The sequence below is a fragment of the Semicossyphus pulcher genome, unplaced genomic scaffold (assembly GCF_022749685.1).
Source record: "Semicossyphus pulcher isolate SPU_LCO1_2020_fin unplaced genomic scaffold, fSemPul1.0.p SCAF_8, whole genome shotgun sequence".
NCBI lineage: Eukaryota > Metazoa > Chordata > Actinopteri > Labriformes > Labridae > Semicossyphus > Semicossyphus pulcher.
Genome location: NW_027211759.1, coordinates 2,254,374 through 2,274,451, shown reverse-complemented (window position 1 = coordinate 2,274,451; position 20,078 = coordinate 2,254,374). Strand labels below are relative to the sequence as shown.

General features: G+C 40.2%; 2 protein-coding genes across 3 annotated transcripts in view; both read right to left on the bottom strand.

Moving 5' to 3' along the window:
• Positions 1-1,138: 1,138 nt before the first annotated feature.
• Positions 1,139-2,272, bottom strand: LOC138613436 (5-hydroxyisourate hydrolase-like). The gene is made up of 3 exons (XM_069687104.1): positions 2,136-2,272; positions 1,615-1,750; positions 1,139-1,342 (listed from the first exon to the last, which is right to left on the bottom strand). Exons 1-3 carry the CDS (start codon positions 2,267-2,269, stop codon positions 1,253-1,255), a joined length of 360 nt encoding a protein of 119 aa, XP_069543205.1. The 5' UTR covers positions 2,270-2,272; the 3' UTR covers positions 1,139-1,252.
• A 6,201-nt stretch (positions 2,273-8,473) lies between these two features.
• Positions 8,474-20,078, bottom strand: part of LOC138613460 (RNA-binding Raly-like protein) — a 34,852-nt gene continuing 23,247 nt past the window's right edge. Inside the window, exons 4-8 of one of the 2 annotated variants that reach the window (XM_069687140.1) lie at positions 16,461-16,639; positions 13,103-13,216; positions 11,666-11,808; positions 9,792-9,843; positions 8,474-9,003 (exon numbers count right to left, since the gene is read on the bottom strand). In XM_069687140.1, coding sequence (XP_069543241.1) covers positions 9,805-9,843; positions 11,666-11,808; positions 13,103-13,216; positions 16,461-16,639 — 475 coding nt within the window. In that variant the 3' untranslated portion in view covers positions 8,474-9,003; positions 9,792-9,804. The remainder of the gene's footprint in view (positions 9,004-9,791; positions 9,844-11,665; positions 11,809-13,102; positions 13,217-16,460; positions 16,640-20,078) is intronic. The other variant, XM_069687139.1, reaches the window with a different exon arrangement.

Sequence of the window (20,078 nt, the reverse complement as noted above, 5' to 3'; positions counted from 1 at the left end):
TTATTGAATAAGAGCAGCGGCATGAAATGTCAACGAGAGGATGATGTAAAGGTCCTAAAGGCTTTCTCGTCAAATGCCTGCCAGAAATTATCGTTAGGAGAAATTCATTTATCTATTTTTACACATAACTTAGGTTCAGAGAAGGTAATTTCCCGACCGAACAATATCAATTAGAAACTTTACACGTGTAAACAAATTTAATTCTTTTACGATTACTTTATTTCAGTCAGGCATCATAAAAGCTAACACCCGGTCCTCACAGAACACCTTCTCTCTGATTGGCTGATACATAAACGCACTTTCTCCACCGTAATATTTTCTGTTACCAAAACATGGGATGACAATGCGTTTTCTCCATGTTACATGAACAGATTACATATATACACAGTTAAAACATGTTTGTAAAAAGAAATAAGAGTATTAAAAGCATGAATAAAACGAAAAATAGATTTGAAAAGTACGCTTTGTTAAATAATATTTTAAAACCTACAACTGACAATAATTTTTTATTGTTGATTTATGAGTCAATTTTTTTCTTGATTAACCATATGATCATTTGGTCAAATTAATCTAAAAGAATATATGTAAAATAAACATGCAATTTCCCAGAGGTGTTGATGTCTTTAACATGTTCCTTTAGCCTAATCAGCAGTCAAACACATTTAGTTTAATACATTTTACATTTGGATTTAATAAACATCTTAGAAAATATTGAATATTAGTAAATCCTTACAGCGATACCAGCAAATCTTTATATTTTCAACTTGAAAACATTCTCATAGTGGTACATTAACACAAAATGATACAGAAAAACAGACAAAAGGGACAATAATATTTCTGCTGTATTATCATGATTATTATCCTGAGTCTTTTAGTATCCTCTCAATTCTTTGATATCTAATTCGTTTGGATGAATATCTAAATTAAGATTTTTTTCTAAAAGAATTATGAGACATAACACAACACATCAATTAAAGAAAAATAAATGTTACATTTGTATAAAATAAGTAACTTTAACATTTAAAACAACTTCAGTTGACCCTGCTCTTACGTTCATTATCACCATTACATTTTCATAAACAATAGATAGATATAAAAACACAAATCAGGTCAGCAAATGTAACACAAATCTGCCACATGGCCATCGAGAAGACATGACTGGGTAAGTCAAAGTCAGGACATCTGATCAAGTCAACAGAGACGCTCTTCTCTTCTCTTCTTCCCTGTGTGCAGCTGGTCGTCCTCACAGCTCTCAGCTTCCTCTGTATGTGCTGTAGGAGAACCGACTCATCAGCAGAGGGAGGTGGAACTTCTGCTCCGGGTCACTGATGGTAAACACGACCTGGAAACATTCACACACTTTATTTATTATGATCATGTGATACTACTGGCAAAATGTAAACAATGATGTGTAAAGAGAAGAAAACAACCACATTTAATTTAAATAATCCAACTTAAACATGCCTAATTAATATTTTTTTTTAGGAATGTCTGATTTGGGGTGTTTTGGCGACCCCTTGTGGTGATCACTGGTAACAGCCAAAGTGTTTATTATTGAAAACGTGTGTATTTAAGATGACCTGCAACAGATCAGTCCAGTATCCTGACGCTCACCTCTACATACGGGTAAAATGAGGTCTGACCCAGACTCTTCCAGTATGAACCCGTCTCAAAGCGCAGCTTGTACATGCCGGGAATGAAAGCTCCTCGGCTGATGAGTCCTGGGCAGCGGCCATCTGCATTTGTAGTCCTAAAAATCACAAAACAGCTGAATTAAAAAGGTTGGATAAAGCTGTGGCCTGTAGACATTTAATAATAGTGCATCTATCAACTTTGTGTCATTTGGAAAGATTTTTATTTATTTCTTTTGCAGCTCTTGTAATAACTGATAAATTACTTTTTGGAGGCAAAAAACCTAAAACTTCTCTCTATAAATATGAAGAAAATACAGTTGAAAATATTATAATATATCTTTTAAAATCTTTCCAGTTAAAAAAAACATGAAGTTTTAAAGGGATTCGAACTAAACAAAAGTAAAAATCTACTTTACAATCACTGATTCTGATGGTAACTGTTTCCTTTGCTAACATTTGAACAGTACACGGATGTATTTTGTGCGCAGACTCGAACCCTACCCGACACTCAGCATGTTCCAGATCATCAGCGTGGAATCAAGTCGGTGCAGGCTGAGGGCCATCCGAGCTGCCGGGACGCCGTCTCCGGTGTTCAGCACGTGAGTGGTCAGAGGGCTGGACTTCTCTGCCGCCATGATCTGCTGGACCGGTGAGGACAGGTCAGCTTCACCTGTATGACCATCAGTGTTGGGTAACGTTACTGTAAAAGTAACTTGTTACATGACTGTGTTACCTCGGTAAAGGTAACACGTTAGATTATTTTTGTGTTATCAAAAATTAGCCCCCCTTTGTGACTCGTTCCACATGTGAGTTATATTGTGAGGACAGCATGTAGCCTGCTGTACGTCTAACTTTGAATGCATCGACTCTACCCTCATCGCCTCGTTTACGGCCCCCAGTCTGTAACTCTGCAGCCTAATAACAGGTAATGACAGACGCAGTATAACCTTCCAGATTTTTCTTAGTTTTGCTTCTTCAGAGCGAACCGATGCTGACTTTAGTGACATCATTTGACTCACAACTCTCTTTGACACGTTTTAAAATGCTTTAAATCAAACAACAGCACAAAAGTCCAAGTGCAAAACACAAAACATTGAACGTTAGAAAATACACATGGCTGCAAGAAAAGAACACTAAGAGCTTACAGCCTACAATCACTTCTTACAGCAGATCAAAGACGTTCTGAACATTTTTGAAACTGTCATCAGATTCAGGTGATTGATCAAAAGAGAACGGGAAGTTCTGATTCTGATTTTGAGGACCTAAGTGATCGCTCAGAGGTGTAAGGGTTAAATAATTCAGAAATCTAAGCAGGAGCAAAGCTATGAGGTGCCCTAAGAATGATTAAAAGAATCCGTATAAGCTTCAGGACTCTGCAACACCTGTAAACACAACCTGAAACACTCTGATAGTGATAGATAATCATCAAATCCTACTGACCGCAGACAAACGAGTCCCTGCAGCGTCTCAGTTAGTGAGGACTGGATGATCTGCTACACACACACTTTTGACATATTCTCATCTTGACACAAACAGACTATCTGTGAGGAAGCTTCACTAAAACACAAGAGCACAAAAACATTAACAGATAAAATTACCCAAATTAATACTTAAATTAGAATTACATAAGCTTTGTTTATTGTGCTTCACATATTTGAATCATGTCAGAGGAATCTATTCGATCTATTTTGTTTCTCCGGGTCAAACAAACTAGTTGAAGGACTTTGAGCTCCTTTTGTTTTTCCCAAAATCTCATGATCCGCAGCAGCTACAGTTGTCAAGCTGTAATTTTAAACGCGATTGCAATTGTGAACAAATATAAATACACCTGTAACCACCTGTAACACCTGTAACCACACCTCTCATATGACCATTTCTGTGAAGTAGGAGAGCAGAAGAGTCCCAATATCAAAGTCTGAAACACTCTGAGCTGGCTCCTTAGACAAAGTAAAAAACAAAGTATACATGTATAAAAAAAAAATATAGAAAAGTTTAATGCAAAAAGAGGGGAAAACATTTTGAGCTTAAAAAATAAAACTTAATTAATCCTGTCTGAATGAATTATGAACATATTACTTGTGGGAAATGTTCTGAAACCACTCAAAAAGAACACTTACATAACACTGGTGATTTCATGATAATATGAATACATTTGAATTAAAGGGCATCAGTGTGAAACCCATAAACCTCATGTCTCAGTGCAGTCTTACCTCTGTGTCAGTGTGTCCCTCTGAGTTCAGCAGGCTCCCAAAACTCATCCAACCAGTTGTACCATCACTGCACAAGTCCACTTCTCTGAGCCATTACCCAGCATGCACTGCAAACAGACGTAGAGTCAAAGGTTGTCCTGGCTCTGATGAATCATTAAAACCAGCGCTGCGAGTGTAGCTTCCCTTAAGTCAACAACATGTGACGCCCTGTTTGACTGTGGTTCAGTAAACTGCTTCTACTGATTTAATTAAAACAAAGGCAATGTTAGTTCTTTAATTAGTGTGGCCTCATTTGATTTAAGTCTTTATTTATAAAAAAAATGTTCCTGTACTAATATTTTTCTCCATTTTAAACATACAGAGTATTACTGGTTTAATCAAAAATATACGTTGAACAAGACATGCAGCAATTTAAGGGCAAACATGGGCGAGAAGTGGACTAAAGTTAACGCTAATGCTTAAATTGATAGTTTAAAGAGAGACTATGATGTTATAATCAGTGTTTGTAGGTTAGAAGTGTTACAGCAGGTTAGTAAGGTAATTTAGTTATTGTTGGTAATGTGTTTAGACGATAAGATGCTGCCAATAGGTAGATTTGGTTTATCAAAGACGTTAACAGAAATGTTGGATAAGTTGGACCAATGTGTTTCTCTGTATTAAAAGTTAAAACATTTGAGGATTTAAAGGAAAGGTTTGCATAATTGTTTCGTTATTTGCTTTGTTGCTGAGAGTAAGATAAGAACTGTCGGACACAAACCAAAAGATTTCTTTTGTTAAACTGACCCGTTAGCTAACCTAAGCCAACTCTTGCTGGTAAACTTTTTCGTTAGCTTACAGGTGGCAAACTCTCATAGATACAGGATGAACTGATCAGTTAGCTAACCTAAACCAGACGATCTGAAGTTGAACCATTGTACGGTGGCCCTGAGAGCTCAACGCACAGTATTTGCTGCATTTTTCTATTTGCTGCTCGTTTTCTAAATGCTGCGCATGTGTTGTCAACTTGATGAAGATGTTTTCTTAATTTGCTTGTGTTTTCTGTATTTGCATGTGTTTTCTTAAGTTGCTGTGCGTTGAGCTCTCAGGGCCACCGTACCATTGTGTTAAACTATATGTTTAAAAGTAAGTCAACAATTTAAAAGAATATTTTGGGGGGAACTTTTTGCTTATTTGCTTTGTTTACGAGAGTAAGACAAGAAGATTGGATGCTGGTAAACTGCGACAGGATTGTAAGCTAACGTGGACTGTTTTATCTGATCAGTTAGCTAACCTAAACCAGACATTTTGTCCTAGTAAACTGTTTGTCAGTATGTACCAAACTGTTTTATCACCCGTTTCATCATGAGTTAGCCTGAGCCAAGCTGTTATTTCTAATTTTAGCTAATCCGTTAGCTAACCATGAACACATACCAGACTAACTTAAATGTTAGCTAATAGGAACCAAACTCTTTAAGTCGACCTTGATCAAACGGCTAACGTGAAACAGACTGATCTGTCAGCTTAACCAAACCTGTTTTCATTTCATTTATTTATTTATTGAATTAGGACAGTGCACATTAATCAACCTATCAGCAATATGCTCCAAAGTAAATATACCAGAATTAGCACAATAGCTAAATTTAATCCTTAGTCCTCAGGCTACGGATTTGTTTACAAATTGTTTAGTCAAGCTATTCAAAACCAATGTCAGTTAATCTGATCGGTTAGCTAACCATTGTGTAAAACTATATCTTTAAAACACACATCTTTTTTATATAAAATACCTTTACTGCACACACATCACAAACACAAACGCACCAACAGCAGAAACTACAGGCTAATAAAGTGTGCACATAACTCCAAAACCATTCAGTGGCTGCACTTACAAGATTTCTTATTAAAACACTTTAATTTTATTCATTTAAACGATTAAACAATGTCAAAGTATAAAGAGCCACTATTGTACACATAACTATTTTCAAGTGTTATTTTTTTAAACCAACAAATATTTTACATGAAATCTCCAAACATTACAGACAGTCAGTCGTCCATATTGTCCAGCCGGATAGACATGCTAGATGAAAAGTCTTGTTGCTTTGCTCTCTGTAAAAACAGTCGCCCCAAAATCTGGTGAAACGAACGTGTTGTCAACAGAACATGTCGGTAAAATGGACGGACAGATGGACGGTTGGTGAGGAGGACATGAAGGAAAAATGGAACAGCACTCTGTAGCCAAGAGTTTGCTCTTTTAAGGATGTGATAATAAATGTACCGTAATCTATAGTATAGTAATAGTATGTCCAACCTGTCAGTTTAAAAATAAATGTGCGTTACAGAGACACTAGCAAACCTTTTAGAAGTAAAGCTGTTTTGGCTGCTAACCTGAACAAAATTATTTTAATGGCTGTATGATCTTTAAGCTAGCTTGAACCAAAGTGGCCCGTTATCTAACCTAAACAAACTGTTTATGCTGGTAAACCTTTTTGTTAGCTTACAGGTAGCACTAAACTTAATCCAAACGGCAACTGGACTTGGTTGAATTACTTTTAAACGAGCGATTGTAAGCTAATGTGGACTAATCCGCTCAACGGATCCATCAGCTAACCTTTTGCTCTGACAGCTAATCTGAACCAAATGGTTTAATCACCTGACCCAATCATGAGTTAGCCTGAGCCAAACTGTTATTTCTAATTTGAGCTAATCCGTTAGCTAACCATGAACATACTTCTTTAACCAGAAGCTTATACTGTATGTTAGCTAATATAAACCAAACTGTTACTGTTGGAGCTATTAACATTGTTTGTATAATTTTATTATTTTACATTTATTTATTTATTTATTTTTCTCACAATTCTTTTGTTTATTGAAGTAATATCCGACATTTTCTCCTTTTTTCACAGTCTTTATTCACAGCACTCGAGAATCATAGAAAAACATTTATTGTGGCATAGCAGCCCTCTTCGGTATCACAGATTTTGTGAATGAATGAGCGGCTCCACTGATGTGGATTATTGCGCAATCACAGGTGCGCGTCATTCAAATCTTACTTGTTATGCAGGAAAGACAAAAATGGGCGAGGCCTAAGAGAAACTTCTCTCCAGGAGATATTGTTGTTATTGCTGATGCGACAGCTCCAAGAGGATCCTGGCTGATGGGCCGAGTTCTTAGTACCAAGTCGGACGCCAAAGGATTTGGCCGCTCTGTGTGCCTCAAAACAAAGACGAGTGTCTATGAGAGGCCTGTAACTAAGACCTGCTTGCTCCTGGAGGCCACAGTGTAAGATCTTGGACATCATTCTTTCTTGTTGCTCATTCTATCCTGTTTTTCTTCCAGGCAGCGATTTGTGTTATAGTTAGAGTGTAGGTAGAGAAAATAGCTCCTTTATAAAAATAGATTATTGCGTGTTTACACTTGTCACGATAAGGGGCCGGAATGTTTGAGCTATTAACATTGTTTGTATAATTTTATTATTTTACATTTTGTCATTTATTTATTTCTTGTTATTTCATTTAGGAAGTTATAATGAGCTTGAGACCATTTGTTTTATTGATATATTTGAGTATTTATTCAGGCTTTTATTTTGAATTGGTAGTTTGCAGGGGGTGATGTGTATATGGGCAGGTAGGACAGGATGGGCGGGCACCGGGAAGGTTAATGGTTTTTGACCAGGAAACTCCAGAACACGCCAGATTGTTAATTTTTAGTAAAAGTTGTTAAATAATTATAAAAAAAACATATTTTTTGCCTGGAGCTTGAATTTTGTTTTTTGGTCCTGCGTACGATCCACTCTCATCGTGCCACAGTGGCTGGTTTGATTTTGAGTTTTGTTTTTTGACAAGGACAAATCGCCATTACAGTTACGTTGACCATACTGAACTGTTCCATCAACAAATCGTTAGTCAAGCTGATCCAAACCATTATGTCAGTTCATCTGACCCGTCATTTTACCCAAATCAGTATTACCTGCTAAAATGATGGATAACCTGAACCAAAATGTTAATTATGCAAACTTACTCTAAGCAATGGAGTGTGCTTTACTGATCTGTTAACAGAAAACCAAATGTTTTAGCTCGAGTAATGTTCGCTAACCATTTAGCAAATTGTTTTAACTGCTAACCTGAATAAAACAGTTTAGCAAAAGAATGAGCTGTGAGCTAACTTGATGTTAAACAGTCAGCCTGACTCAACAGCGTCGGTTCAGTGAATCCAGAATGGTTTTAGCTGATGAATAGAAATGACAGACAAACTGGTAAAATCTCACATTCACTTATGTTTTCATATTATTGTTTCATAGGTGAAGAACATAATCTCCCCATCTGTAACCACTTAATGTAAATTATATTAGGAGTAAATGCACATCTCAGGAAATTGCCTGGGTCAGTATAAACTGTAATTCAACCGAATCATAAAAGCGTGCTCACTGAGCCTTTCCATAATACAGGTCTGTTCACATCTGCAAACACATAATGACAACAGACCTGATGAAAATAAACTGTGTGATAAGGAGATGCCAGCTGCTGCTACACGGTCTGTCTTAACACTAATCAGTGGAGTTCAACATAGGAAGCAAGGATGGGGTTATAAATGGAGCCAATATAAGGCTCCCTTTTCTTTTAATCTGGGTATGGAAAAAAACATGGCACAAGGTCATGAATTGGATGCTTTATGTGGATGCACTATTTATTTGGGATGTTGATTAGGATGTTCTTTTCTTGATAGCATCACTGAATACAGTACAAAATAAAAATAAATTAATGCCCTTCTTTGTTGATTATTTGCCTGCAAATTCAAGTCTCTGCAAGAAAATAAATAATTGAAAAAGGCGGCCTGGGGTGCAAGAAATCATCTAAAAACGTGTTACAATGCTATATAAAAACACATGTATCAATATGTAAGCATGTAGTACGAGAGGGATTCACCAGGAGCACATTGGAGATTTGTCATCCTTGTGGTTTGGAAATCAGAACTGGAGTTTGTGCAGAAGAATAAAAATCATACTGACAATGACAGACAGATAAAAGATAGAGTCAGGGGTGAAGGAGAGTCGGTCCTTTAAAGTTCATGTTTCGAACGTCTCCTAGAAGGATCTTCCATCCCAGCTGCAATGGATCGGAGCTTCTGTTTCTGGACGGATGTGGGAAAAGAAAAGGAATGTAGTCTAAAAAGAGATATTTATGGGTCTGCAGGACACAAACAGAGACAAGGAAATACAAAAAATCACAAGGTAGGCTATAATGTCTGATAATGTACAGCTAGTGGGTCATTGTGCTTCAGGATGATGCAGGACCAGAACAGGAAGCGACACAGCTGCTCCTTCTCTTTAACAAAGGTACATATCATAACACAGCACAGTTTTAATTATATCTTATTATATTCACTTTATAACCATTATTATTTCTAGCTTTGCTTAGTGAGGTCTTAATTGTATTTTATATTCATTTTAATTACTTTCAAGTAATGCTAGAATTTTCCTGTTGGATCAATAAAGTTCTTCTGATTCTGATTTCTAAAGTCAGTTTACATTGCAATGGACCCATGTCAACTGTTGGATAGAAACTATTAGTTTTCAGCGGAAGACACAGAATAGTTTATGAATCAGTAAATATAATATCCAAATCATTGTCATCATTACTTTGTGTTAAATAATCGATTCTTTTAGTCGTGGTCGTGTAATAAGCCGGATAATGCACAGAAAAAGGGGTTTGTTTTCGCAATAATGAACCGGTCGCTGTGCATTACACTTTATAATAATGATGATAATAATAACTATAGTTTTATTTGTATAGCACTTTTATAAAACAAGTGCTTTTCTTAAAATAACAATACATCAACAACAAAAGAAAACACATCAGAGATAAAAACAGGTGTTGGCTAAAGTATTACATTAAATAAAATATATAACAACGAGCTAACAAAACTAAAACTTTCAGTTTGGTTCTTTAAAGTGCCTCACTGTGAGACATCCTACCTGAGCTGCAGAGTCACAGGTCGTCCTCCTGATCAGACGGATGCTGCTTTATCTGGAAACACAGGAAGAAGGTCTTCATGATACAGTGGGTCGTTTAAAGCAAACTGAAGAGTGCCCTAATTAACACAACATCCCCCGTCTTCATCATCCCCCGTCATCATCGTCGTCTTTGGGTATAAAAAACACACATACTGTTTATATTTTAAAAGTCATCTATACCTGCAGGGAACAACAAATCTCCTGTAACACAATTTGTACGCACAGATAATGTATTCACTAACACACACACACACACACACACACACACACACAGCAGATTAAGGGCCGGTCTGTTCTCTGCCCGCTCAGATTAATGAGGCAGCCTCGCTCTGTCAGGCAGGTAGGAAGCCTGCAGGCTAATTCTATATCATTATGTTTCCCTGTAAAGACACAGGAACAGTGAAAGCACCGTTCCTCCGCACGGCTGATCTGCTTCAATAAAATGGGGACAGTAAACGCATCACACAACACGGATTATGCAAATTGTCTTCGCTCTGTGCAATGTGGAGTTTTTGTCAAAGATGAAAGACAAAAGGTTTTCTACACGTCAGAGGGAGTTACAAGGACAGGTGAGAGGAGGTGAGAGGGCAGGTGAGAGGAGGCGAGAGGAGGTGAGAGGACAGGTGGGAGGGCAGGTGAGAGGAGGTGGGAGGAGGCGAGAGGAGGTGAGAGGACGGGTGAGAGGGCAGGTGAGAGGAGGTGAGAGGAGGCGAGAGGAGGTGAGAGGACGGGTGAGAGGAGGTGAGAGGGCAGGTTCATGTAAGAACTTTGTTTTGTGATGTTTGTTTATTGGAAGGTGACAAAAATGGAGACACACATTAACACTCCGTTTTCAGCTGACAGAAGTCGGTGTTATTAACAGATTGTCCACAAGGTGGCAGAATAACATTACCTGCTAAAGTGGAGCTCAATGTTGGGGGTAAAGGGGTAGTTATTTAGTTACTGATTTACCCCATGGGGGGCAGGTGTAGTGAAGCTACTTATTAGGCAGTCTGTGTGGAGAGTTTAAATTGCAGTGGGCATAGTTATGTGGGCTGTCATGTGGGGTATCAGTGGTATATACTCACCCAGTAGGGGTATCTGAGGGGGGAGTAGTGGTATACATTTACCCTGTGAAGGTAGTTGTACATGAAGCAGTAGTATGTTATTACCCTGTGGGGGTAGTAGGTGTGTATTTTTACCTAGTGGGGGTAGTAGGTAAATATAATTACCCTGTGGGGGTATCTGTCCGGTTAGTAGGTGTATGTTTTTACCCCATGGGGGTAGAAGGTGTATAATTACCCTGTGGGGGTAGTATGTGTATATATTTACCCTGTGGGCGTATCTGTAGGGGTAGTAGGTGTATATATTTGCCCTGTGGGGGTAGTATGTGTATATATTTACCCTGTGGGCATATCTGTGGGGGTAGTAGGTGTATATATTTACCCTGTGGGCATATCTGTGGGGGTAGTAGGTGTATATATTTACCCTGTGTGCGTATCTGTGGGGGAAGTAGGTGTATAATTACCCTGTGGGGGTATCTGTGGGGGTAGTAGGTGTATGTATTTACCCTGTGGGGGTATCTGTGGGGGTAGTAGGTGTATAATTACCCTGTGGGCATATCTGTGGGGGTAGTAGGTGTATATATTTACCCTGTGTGCGTATCTGTGGGGGAAGTAGGTGTATAATTACCCTGTGGGGGTATCTGTGGGGGTAGTAGGTGTATGTATTTACCCTGTGGGGGTATCTGTGGGGGTAGTAGGTGTATAATTACCCTGTGGGGGTATCTGTGGGGGTAGTAGGTGTATATTTACCCTGTGGGGGTATCTGTGGGGGTAGTAGGTGTATATATTTACCCTGTGGGGGTATCTGTGGGGGTAGTAGTGCTGGTAGTGCAGCGGCTCGTCCTCGCTGGCCTCTCCTGGTTCAGGACTCTCTCTCTCCAGGCTGCTGACTGAACCTCTGTGAGGAGACACAGTCTGCTCCCTCTGAGGACACTCTGACACACACACACACACACACACACACACACACACGTGTTTTTTACAAGTAAGACAACAACTCCCATAATCCCACACTCCTTTAAAACCTTCCTTTTCCAACAGGCAGTCCATCCCTTTAAACAATAATTATTTAGATAATCAATATCAGTGAAAGGAGGCTCATCAAACCCTCACAGTGAAGAAGTCAGAACAATGAGAGCGTCTGATCTCTCAACTGAACTTTATGAGCGTGAACGATGAGCGAGGGAGCGGTGAGGCAGAGAGAGTCGGTTTGTTTACCATCAGATGTGATCGGCTATCACGCTGCATCTGTGAGTAATGGTTCAATGACAGAACTGCCTCCAGCCGAGCGTGGATTATGACAGGGGGGTAAACAGCGATAAACACCGACCTCATAACCTTTCATAAGCTCCCCTTCAGCACGCAGGAGTTATCTTGTCCACAGCCCACCCTATCTGTGTGTGTGTGTGTGTGTGTGTGTGTGTGGTGTTTTTATTTCCTCATGAAGATAAAAAAAGATGAGGAAATTATCCAAAGTGACATGCTGACGTTCTTTACTTCTTGAGATTATTTCTCTTCAACACTAATGTTAGAAAACTTCTCTCCATCCCAGCTGAGCATGAGGTAGCAACAAAGTTTAATGCACACTTGTTCATGCGCTGAACTTCAAGGGAAACAGACGTTACATCAGTTGCTTCAAAGCCACCAAACTCCATTGACAAAAATGGTAATTTTATCTTGCTGAACACAGGAGTTGTTTTTCAAACGCAACCTTATTTTTTTGTGTTATTTAATGTTACACAACTCTTGCATTAAATCCAGCTTACTGTTTAAGACACAAAAGTTCCACAATAACACTAACTAACTAACCTTTTGAGGCAGAGATAGAAAAGCAACTCCTATGTATTGCAAGGTTAAATTCCTGTTTTTGTGAATGGAGTCTGGTGCGTTTAAAGAGAGCAATGTAATGTCTGCTTAAAACAATCATCTTCCTCTGTAACAAAAAGGTCTATCTCTGTAGGGATCCTTTCTGTCATGTTGTCACACACTTAGAATAACAATCTGTCAGTGGAAACAACAAGAACTTTTAGTGGGCTTGTTTGTTGTTTGTTGTTTGATTGCAGCCATTACAGTCGAGTTGGGCTGGAGAGATCTTCAAACAGGGCAAAGGTTAAAAATAATCCCTTTAAAGTACAAACTAGGTCTGACCTGTTGGTCTGGTTTTAGTCCAGGTAAGAATGTCTGCCACATTTTATAAGACAGGTAAACAGTGGTGCTTGTTGTCTCTACCTGAGCAGTCCTTTCTCTGTCTGTCCATCTTGTCCACACAGTCTAATAGGCCGTCGATCTGAACCTTGATCACTGTCAGCTCCCTCTTTATGGAGAGAAGCTCCGCCATCTTCACTGCAGAGAGACAATGTGAAAACAGAAGAACGAGAGCAATACGATGAATATACTTTGGTCTGAGTCTGTTTTTTCCGTCATTTGTTTCCTTAGTTTGGAAAAAATAAACTAAACTCAAGCTAGAAGATTTAACCAACAGGGTTCTTCCACCTTTGTGTCAACAGTTTGTGTTTGTCCATTTCCTGTTCCAACATGACAAAGCCAAAGCATACGGACCAGCTCCATTAAGAGGTGTTTTTCCAGTGTGGTCTGGAAGGACTTGACATCGACTACATCCAACACCCCTGGAATTAACTCCAACACTGACTCCGACTGATGTCTAAACACTGTTTGAAACATCCGTCTTCGACGGGAGACAATTGCATAAAGATACGAGGAACATCTGACGAAGTGAAGATGTTCCTCGTATCTTCGTCAACTGACCTTTGGTGGTTTTGCGTGCCTGTTAAAAGCCTTAAATGTACTTAAATGTTAAATGTGATGGGTTGTGCAGGATGTACCCTGTGTTGGCATTTTGTGTCTTATATGAATACACAAAGAAACACAGAGACTGGAAACATCCTAGAAACGTCCTGAACACAGCCAAATAAAAAGAAACTTATAAAACACAGGAAGAGAGCAGATGCACTGACACTGGCAAATACATATCAAGTATTTAGTTTTTATATGAATGTTGTATCAAAGTTTAAAGTTTTGGTAAAGTAACACCACAAAGCCGAATGGCGGCAAATACCTGCAGCCAGGTTCCAACATGTGGGGGAAAGCCTTCCTCGAGGAAACAAGTTGCAGAGTCATGTGCGAGTTTAAGTCCACAGACATGGTCTCTATTGCCCCTTCACTCAGGGAGGAGGACCCCCATAAACAACACGGATCCTCATGTAAGATCACAGAAGATCACAGACCTGCTTTTTTAAGCGTTAATGTTTTTTAAGCAGGCTCTTCACTTCATAAACTACAAAAAGAACTCGAGAATCGGGACCAGAGTCTCCTTTAACATCTCCATGCTGATCCAAATGTCATACAGTGACCCTGCAGCCATCGGGCCCGCACCATAAAGTACCCTCAGCACTGCACTCCCACCTCCCTCCCCTGCGCCCCTCCTCGCCCTCGCTGTGCTCTTAAAATGAGCCTCCATCCTCTCCAACAGCTCGCCAAACGACCCTGAAAACTACCTCACTCCTGAAAGCTTCTCGACCTCGGGAGCTTTCAAAGGCAATCTAATCTCCCTGTGATGGGGCGAAGTAAAAACTATTAAGGCTTGTAATAAACTAGTATAAACAATTCTTATTTGCCACGCACTATTAAGTCGGTCTAATTGCAAACGCTGATAGGCTCAGCTGGGTTATAGCAGGAAGGAGAGCCCTGCGGTACAGAAGCTTTTAATGAAGGGACCATCTGGCGCGCCCCCCACCCGCCTTCCCTGCAGCACCCCGGGGCCCTCGCATCGAGACGAGCCATCACACAGGCGGGAGACGACATGGCTTCAGAAAAGGAAAGAGAGCTCCAGGTTTGCACAGCAGCTCATAAAGATGTTTAAAAAGCTGAATATCACGGTCACACTCAGGAGCACGCGGGCCGAGGCTCGTGTGTGAGCGGAGAATTTAAAAGCCTCTAATTGGAGGTGGCTGAGGCGTTAAACACTCCTGCGTGTCGACCTCTGCCTGCAGCAGGGTGTCGGTGTCTCTGCCCTCTCTGCTTAAAAGCTGTTTAACATTCAAACCCACAACACGAGAGCATGAGCCGCTTCTGAAACACTCACAGGACGCTCGCACAGTCACAATATTTCCCTTCATCCTTTGCACTCAGCAGTGTTACGGTCATAAGCTCGGTTATAATGAAAGCGGATGTATTCATGTGGTTCAACGATCCTGTGGGTCTGTGTGGAAAGATCAAACTGAAGTGCAAGAGAGTTCTTGAACAGTTGGCTTTGTGGAGAGAAAAACGTCCAACATCCAACATGTAGTTTTGACGATAAAGTACGACCAATGAACAAAGTTATGGAAAAAGAATGGATTTAAATAGTTACCTTACAATAAAAATGCCGTCAAAGGGGCTCAAAAATATTGTATTTAATTCAGAGTGATTTTCTGGCTCGTCCACAGGAACAGGAGCGTCTTTATTTCCTGCTTTTCATTGTTGTTTCTTATTGCTGTGGATGATGACCATTTTCATGCAGTGAACATGTGCATGCTGGTGTAAACAGGCTCTGGTTCTCTCACACTAAACAGCGACAGCATTTCGCTCTACGCTAGCTCGCCTTCTGTGCATGTATGCAGTGGTAGCATCATAAAATGCAGGATTTAAAGGGACAGTTCGGGTTTGTTTGAAGTGTGGTTGTAGGAGGTCCTTATCAATAGTAAGTGTGCTACATACAGTGGATAACAGTCAGCACGGCTCCTGCTTGGAGAAGCTGGCCGGAGTACCTACACGGAAGCTAAGCTAAGCTAAGCACAGGGTCAGGAGTACCACGTACTTTAGGCACTTAAAAGAGTCCTCTATATAAACAAACATGTCAGTTTGTTTGTCAGTGTTCGCTGTGTTTTAGTTTTCCCTCGGCACTATGTCTTACTCAGCGCATCAGCTCTGTATATTGTAGACAATAGACAATATGTAGACAATATTGTAGAAATGACAAAGTACAACTCACGGTGGGGACAAGAGGACATTGTTTTCCTCTTCATGCTGTGAAGTGTGAAGTGTTAATGAAGAATAATCCATAGAATGAAAATAGATCCTCTTCTATCTGGATTTTGCAAAAGTACAAAGAAGCTTTCTATAAGCAACCATTAGCACCTTTACTTGTGTGGATTTCAGTGGACCCTGGACAAAGCCTGGCGTCTTATTTCTTTACTGATCCTGTCCTGGACATGTTTGTAATATTCTTTAAAGACAAATCCTGCTTTCCTGCTTCCTTTTAACGGCCCAAAGTACCACTCACTGCAAAACCTTCAAAACTTTGTCGCTGAAAATGTAAACAAAGGCTCTTTCAGTCTGCATGCTGCAAAGTACTTCCTAAGAATCCCGATGGCAGCCATGACAGACATTAAAGATAAATATCTGTCATTCTCCTCACCGCTCAGATTGGGAAGAATGTATTTGCCTATTTATCAATGATAGGCCGACATCAGCCGATAATAATTTATCTAGTTTAAACAAACAGTAAAAAGGTTCAAGCAACGTTGTATTTCCCTTAAAACATATTTGCTGACTTAAATCACACAAACATGAGGAGTGTGCGTCTTACACTTGCTGTCAGAGGAGGAGGTGTGTGTGTTGTTGCTCCTGCTGGACGCTCTGCTGCTCCTCATCCTCAGAGCTGCCGTGGAAGAGGATGTGGAGGAGGACGAGGAGGAAGGGCGGGGACGTTTCACTGGACTGGGATCCACTGGGACTGAAGAGGGGACACGCTGGTAGTCAAACACCCTGCAAAACACACACACACACACACACACAGTCCCATGATGCACCACTGCCCGAGGCTCGATGTGTCTTGTCTCCGTAATGAAGAGGAGGGTAATTGATGTTATAAACAGATTTATCTTTATGTTGGTAACAAACTGAAGAGCAGTTCAGTTTGTGGGAGATATTTTTAGATTCAAGATCATTAAAATGTTTGTTACCTCGCTGACTCACGCTTTTCTTTAGTGACCAATAATAACTATTCGGAGTGGGTTTACTGATTGGCGTCTGGTGTAATTCCAGATTCATGTGGTAAAAATGAGCTCCATGACTCATGAATGACTTCGAAAAATGCCCAACAACCTTGAAAGTTTGAGAACATACACCTCTGTGTTCTGCAAGGTTAAATCATTGTTTTTATCAATGGAGTCTGGTTGCTTTGAAGAGGGCGATGTAACAGCTGTTTCTAGGGGCGGGGGCATCCCACCTACCAAGAAAGTCAAATTTTGCTGCAATCCTTTCAATTATGTTGTTAAACACTCAATATACTGGAGCAATTCCAAAACATGTTCTACCTATTGGTCTTTTAGAACCCAGAATATATACTTAGAATAACAATCTGAGCCTGTCAGTGGAAAAAACAAGAACTCGTGGACAGCCATTGATCACTTTTTTCCAAGGATGACATTGCAGCCATTACAGCCTGTTTTGTAGCTGTCGACTGAAGTGATCAATTAAGGAAAGCTCATTTGCTTAACCCCAAACAGCTGTTACATCACTCTCTTTAAAGCCACCAGACTCCATTTAGAAAAACAGTGATTTTACCTTGCAGAACATAGGAGTTGCTGGTCTACCTCTGCATAGATTGATTCATTTCTGTGTGTTTTGTGTTTTACATATATACTGTGCTGGATGAAAACTTACCCTTTAAATCACCAGAATCACACAAGAAAACAAACTAAACTAAACAACAAAACGAACTGATTGAGGCAGACGTAGACAACAACTCTCGTGTTCTTCAAGGTAAAATCAGTGTTTTTCTCAATGGAGTCTGGTGGCTTTGAAGAGAGTGATGCAGCGTCTGTTTCTGGGGTCAGAAACGTCAAATTCTGTGGCAATCCTTTTTAATTATGTTGTGAGACACGCAAAACATTTTCTACATTTTTAGTCTTTCAGAACCCAAAATATATATTTAGAAGAAAAAAAATTAGGGCCAGGTTAAAAAAGTACCAGAATCCGTCTCTTGGTTTAAGTTCTGCCTGAAGGACGTTCTCTCTGCCGTCCTCTCACCTGCTAACCTTCAAGAAAATTCCCCTTAATTCTCATAAAAGTATTAAAGTGATCTATAAGGAAATTAATTAAGAATGAACGCGATGATGAAGCTGCAGCTGAAAGTCACCTGAAAGTGAATTTGGTCTTAAACCTGGAGCAGCTGTTCCTCCGCCGCGCTCAGACTTCATGAAGGACAGAACAATTTATCTTATAAAAACGGATAACCTGCACTGATTTCATTTCATCACATAATCCCACATTCCCTCCTTTCAGCGTTTCCTGCTCTGCCTCCTTCTCTCACAGGCGCTGCTGTTGTTGTTGTGTGTGCGGTGGTTGCGGTCTGATAGAGTGTGTTGTGCTGCGGGTGAGAGCTGACTGACGGCTCCAATTTGATGCCGAGCGCGATAGAAGAGGCGACGAGGAGCAGCTCTTCCTCTGCTGTCTATCACAGCAGCCATCTACAGCTGGAGGAGGAATGACTGCAGGGGGAACATGAATACACTGCATCACTTCCACCGTCTCACATGCACAAACGCACATCTGCATGCACACACAGTTCTTTCAAAAGATGCTGCACAGGCACAAAAACACATTTACACTTCAAGGGCCTGAGGGAAGTAATACGTGTGTGCCATATGTTCTAAAAGAGACGGGTTTTCTAGCCAAAATAATCTCTTTTAAAATCACAGATAACATAAATTATGGATGCTGCTTGCTAACCAAGCTACCACAAGCACTTACTAACCTATCCAGCTCCACCCTCTCATCCAAATACAGTCACTTCTGGCCCCAGAAAACCAAGATGGCGACGTAATAAAGCCAAACTTGAGGCTTCAAAACAGTCGTCCTGATGACAGATGACATCACGGTGGCTCCGTCCACTTCTTAAACAGTTGTGGTCCTTAATAAATATAAGAAGTGTTGAATTCTGATGCTTAGTGCTTTGTTTTTAATCAATAAATGCCTATTTAAGCGCTGAGAACAATTATATTATTATAGATATTATTTAAATTGTGGTGAAAGACAGATTGTTTTGGTGTTATTTTATAGATATTTGACATTTTGAGTGAGATATTTGTTGTGATTGGGGACAGCAAGCCAAACAGTTATATGCGTGTTCACAGTATTTTTTTAAACAAATCTTTTTTTGCTTCCTTGTGAGGTTCTAACGTACCACTCCCTGCAAAACTTTATTGCCTAAAACAAAGGCTCCTTCAGTCTGCATGAAATTGCTTCTTATGAATCCCGATGGCTGCCATGACAGTGTTCAAGTGTTACCAATGTCACAATTTCAGTTAGCACTGAGGAGAAGAGTCTAGTTAGCATCTAAAGCCAGAGATATACTTGCTGTTAAAGTCAAGGTGAAATGTAAAATGTCATTTTAATCCTTTTAGATCACATCCTCGGTAATATTGTGCATCTATTTGACAATATAGGCCAAAAAAAATACAGAAAATCCATTTCTTCATATTCTTATATCAAAATCCGATCATTTTTTCTTCCAGTAAAACTAAATTTCGCGCGTGCTTACGTAAGTTAGCACCAAACAATTTAAACCAATCAATCTGCAACATTTAGCCGCAGAGCACCAAGAACGCTCGGTCAGTCAGCTAGCTACTGCGCTGTGGAGAACGTCTGTCTACGCCCACTTCTCAACGATCAAATCAAATCCCTCTAATGATATGTCCCGCCTGCACGTCCTGTTTCACTTGGAAATACGTCACGATACGGAAGCTAGATACTCTCGAAATGCCGTTTCAGCTCGACTTTAACTACTAGTTCACGTGCGCACGACTGCCACACATTCCCTACGTCTGTTTGGAGCGTCGGCTGTGCACTTCGTCACAGTCTGCACATGAGCAGTAGGGGCAGTGTAGAGGCAGAGCGGATGTGACAGGGTCAACACAGCAGCAGGGACAACAATGGCAGAAAGTTCTGAAGACCAGCTGATAGACCGAGTCCTCAATGATCCACATCTGTACGATGTGTCGTTGCCGCTGCACAGAGACAAACACGCCTGTCAAACAGCTGCAGACAGATAAGTTCTGTTTTAGAAGTCGACGTGGAAACCTGCAAAACTAAATGGGAACAAGTCCGGGAGCGTTACGTCCGTGCACGGAGGAACATGCTGGAGAGACGGAGCGGGGACGGAGCAGACGGTGTGTTCTGTCCACTGAACACACAGAAGCTG

Excerpts from the sequence above, each read along its gene's own strand:
- LOC138613436 (XM_069687104.1), bottom strand. The coding sequence starts at position 2,269 with ATGGCGGCAGAGAAGTCCAGCCCTCTGACCACTCACGTGCTGAACACC. Across the intron at positions 1,751-2,135 it reads TGGAACATGCTGAGTGTCGG|GACTACAAATGCAGATGGCC; the intron begins GTAGGGTTCGAG and ends TGTGATTTTTAG. Across the intron at positions 1,343-1,614 it reads CATTTTACCCGTATGTAGAG|GTCGTGTTTACCATCAGTGA; the intron begins GTGAGCGTCAGG and ends GAATGTTTCCAG.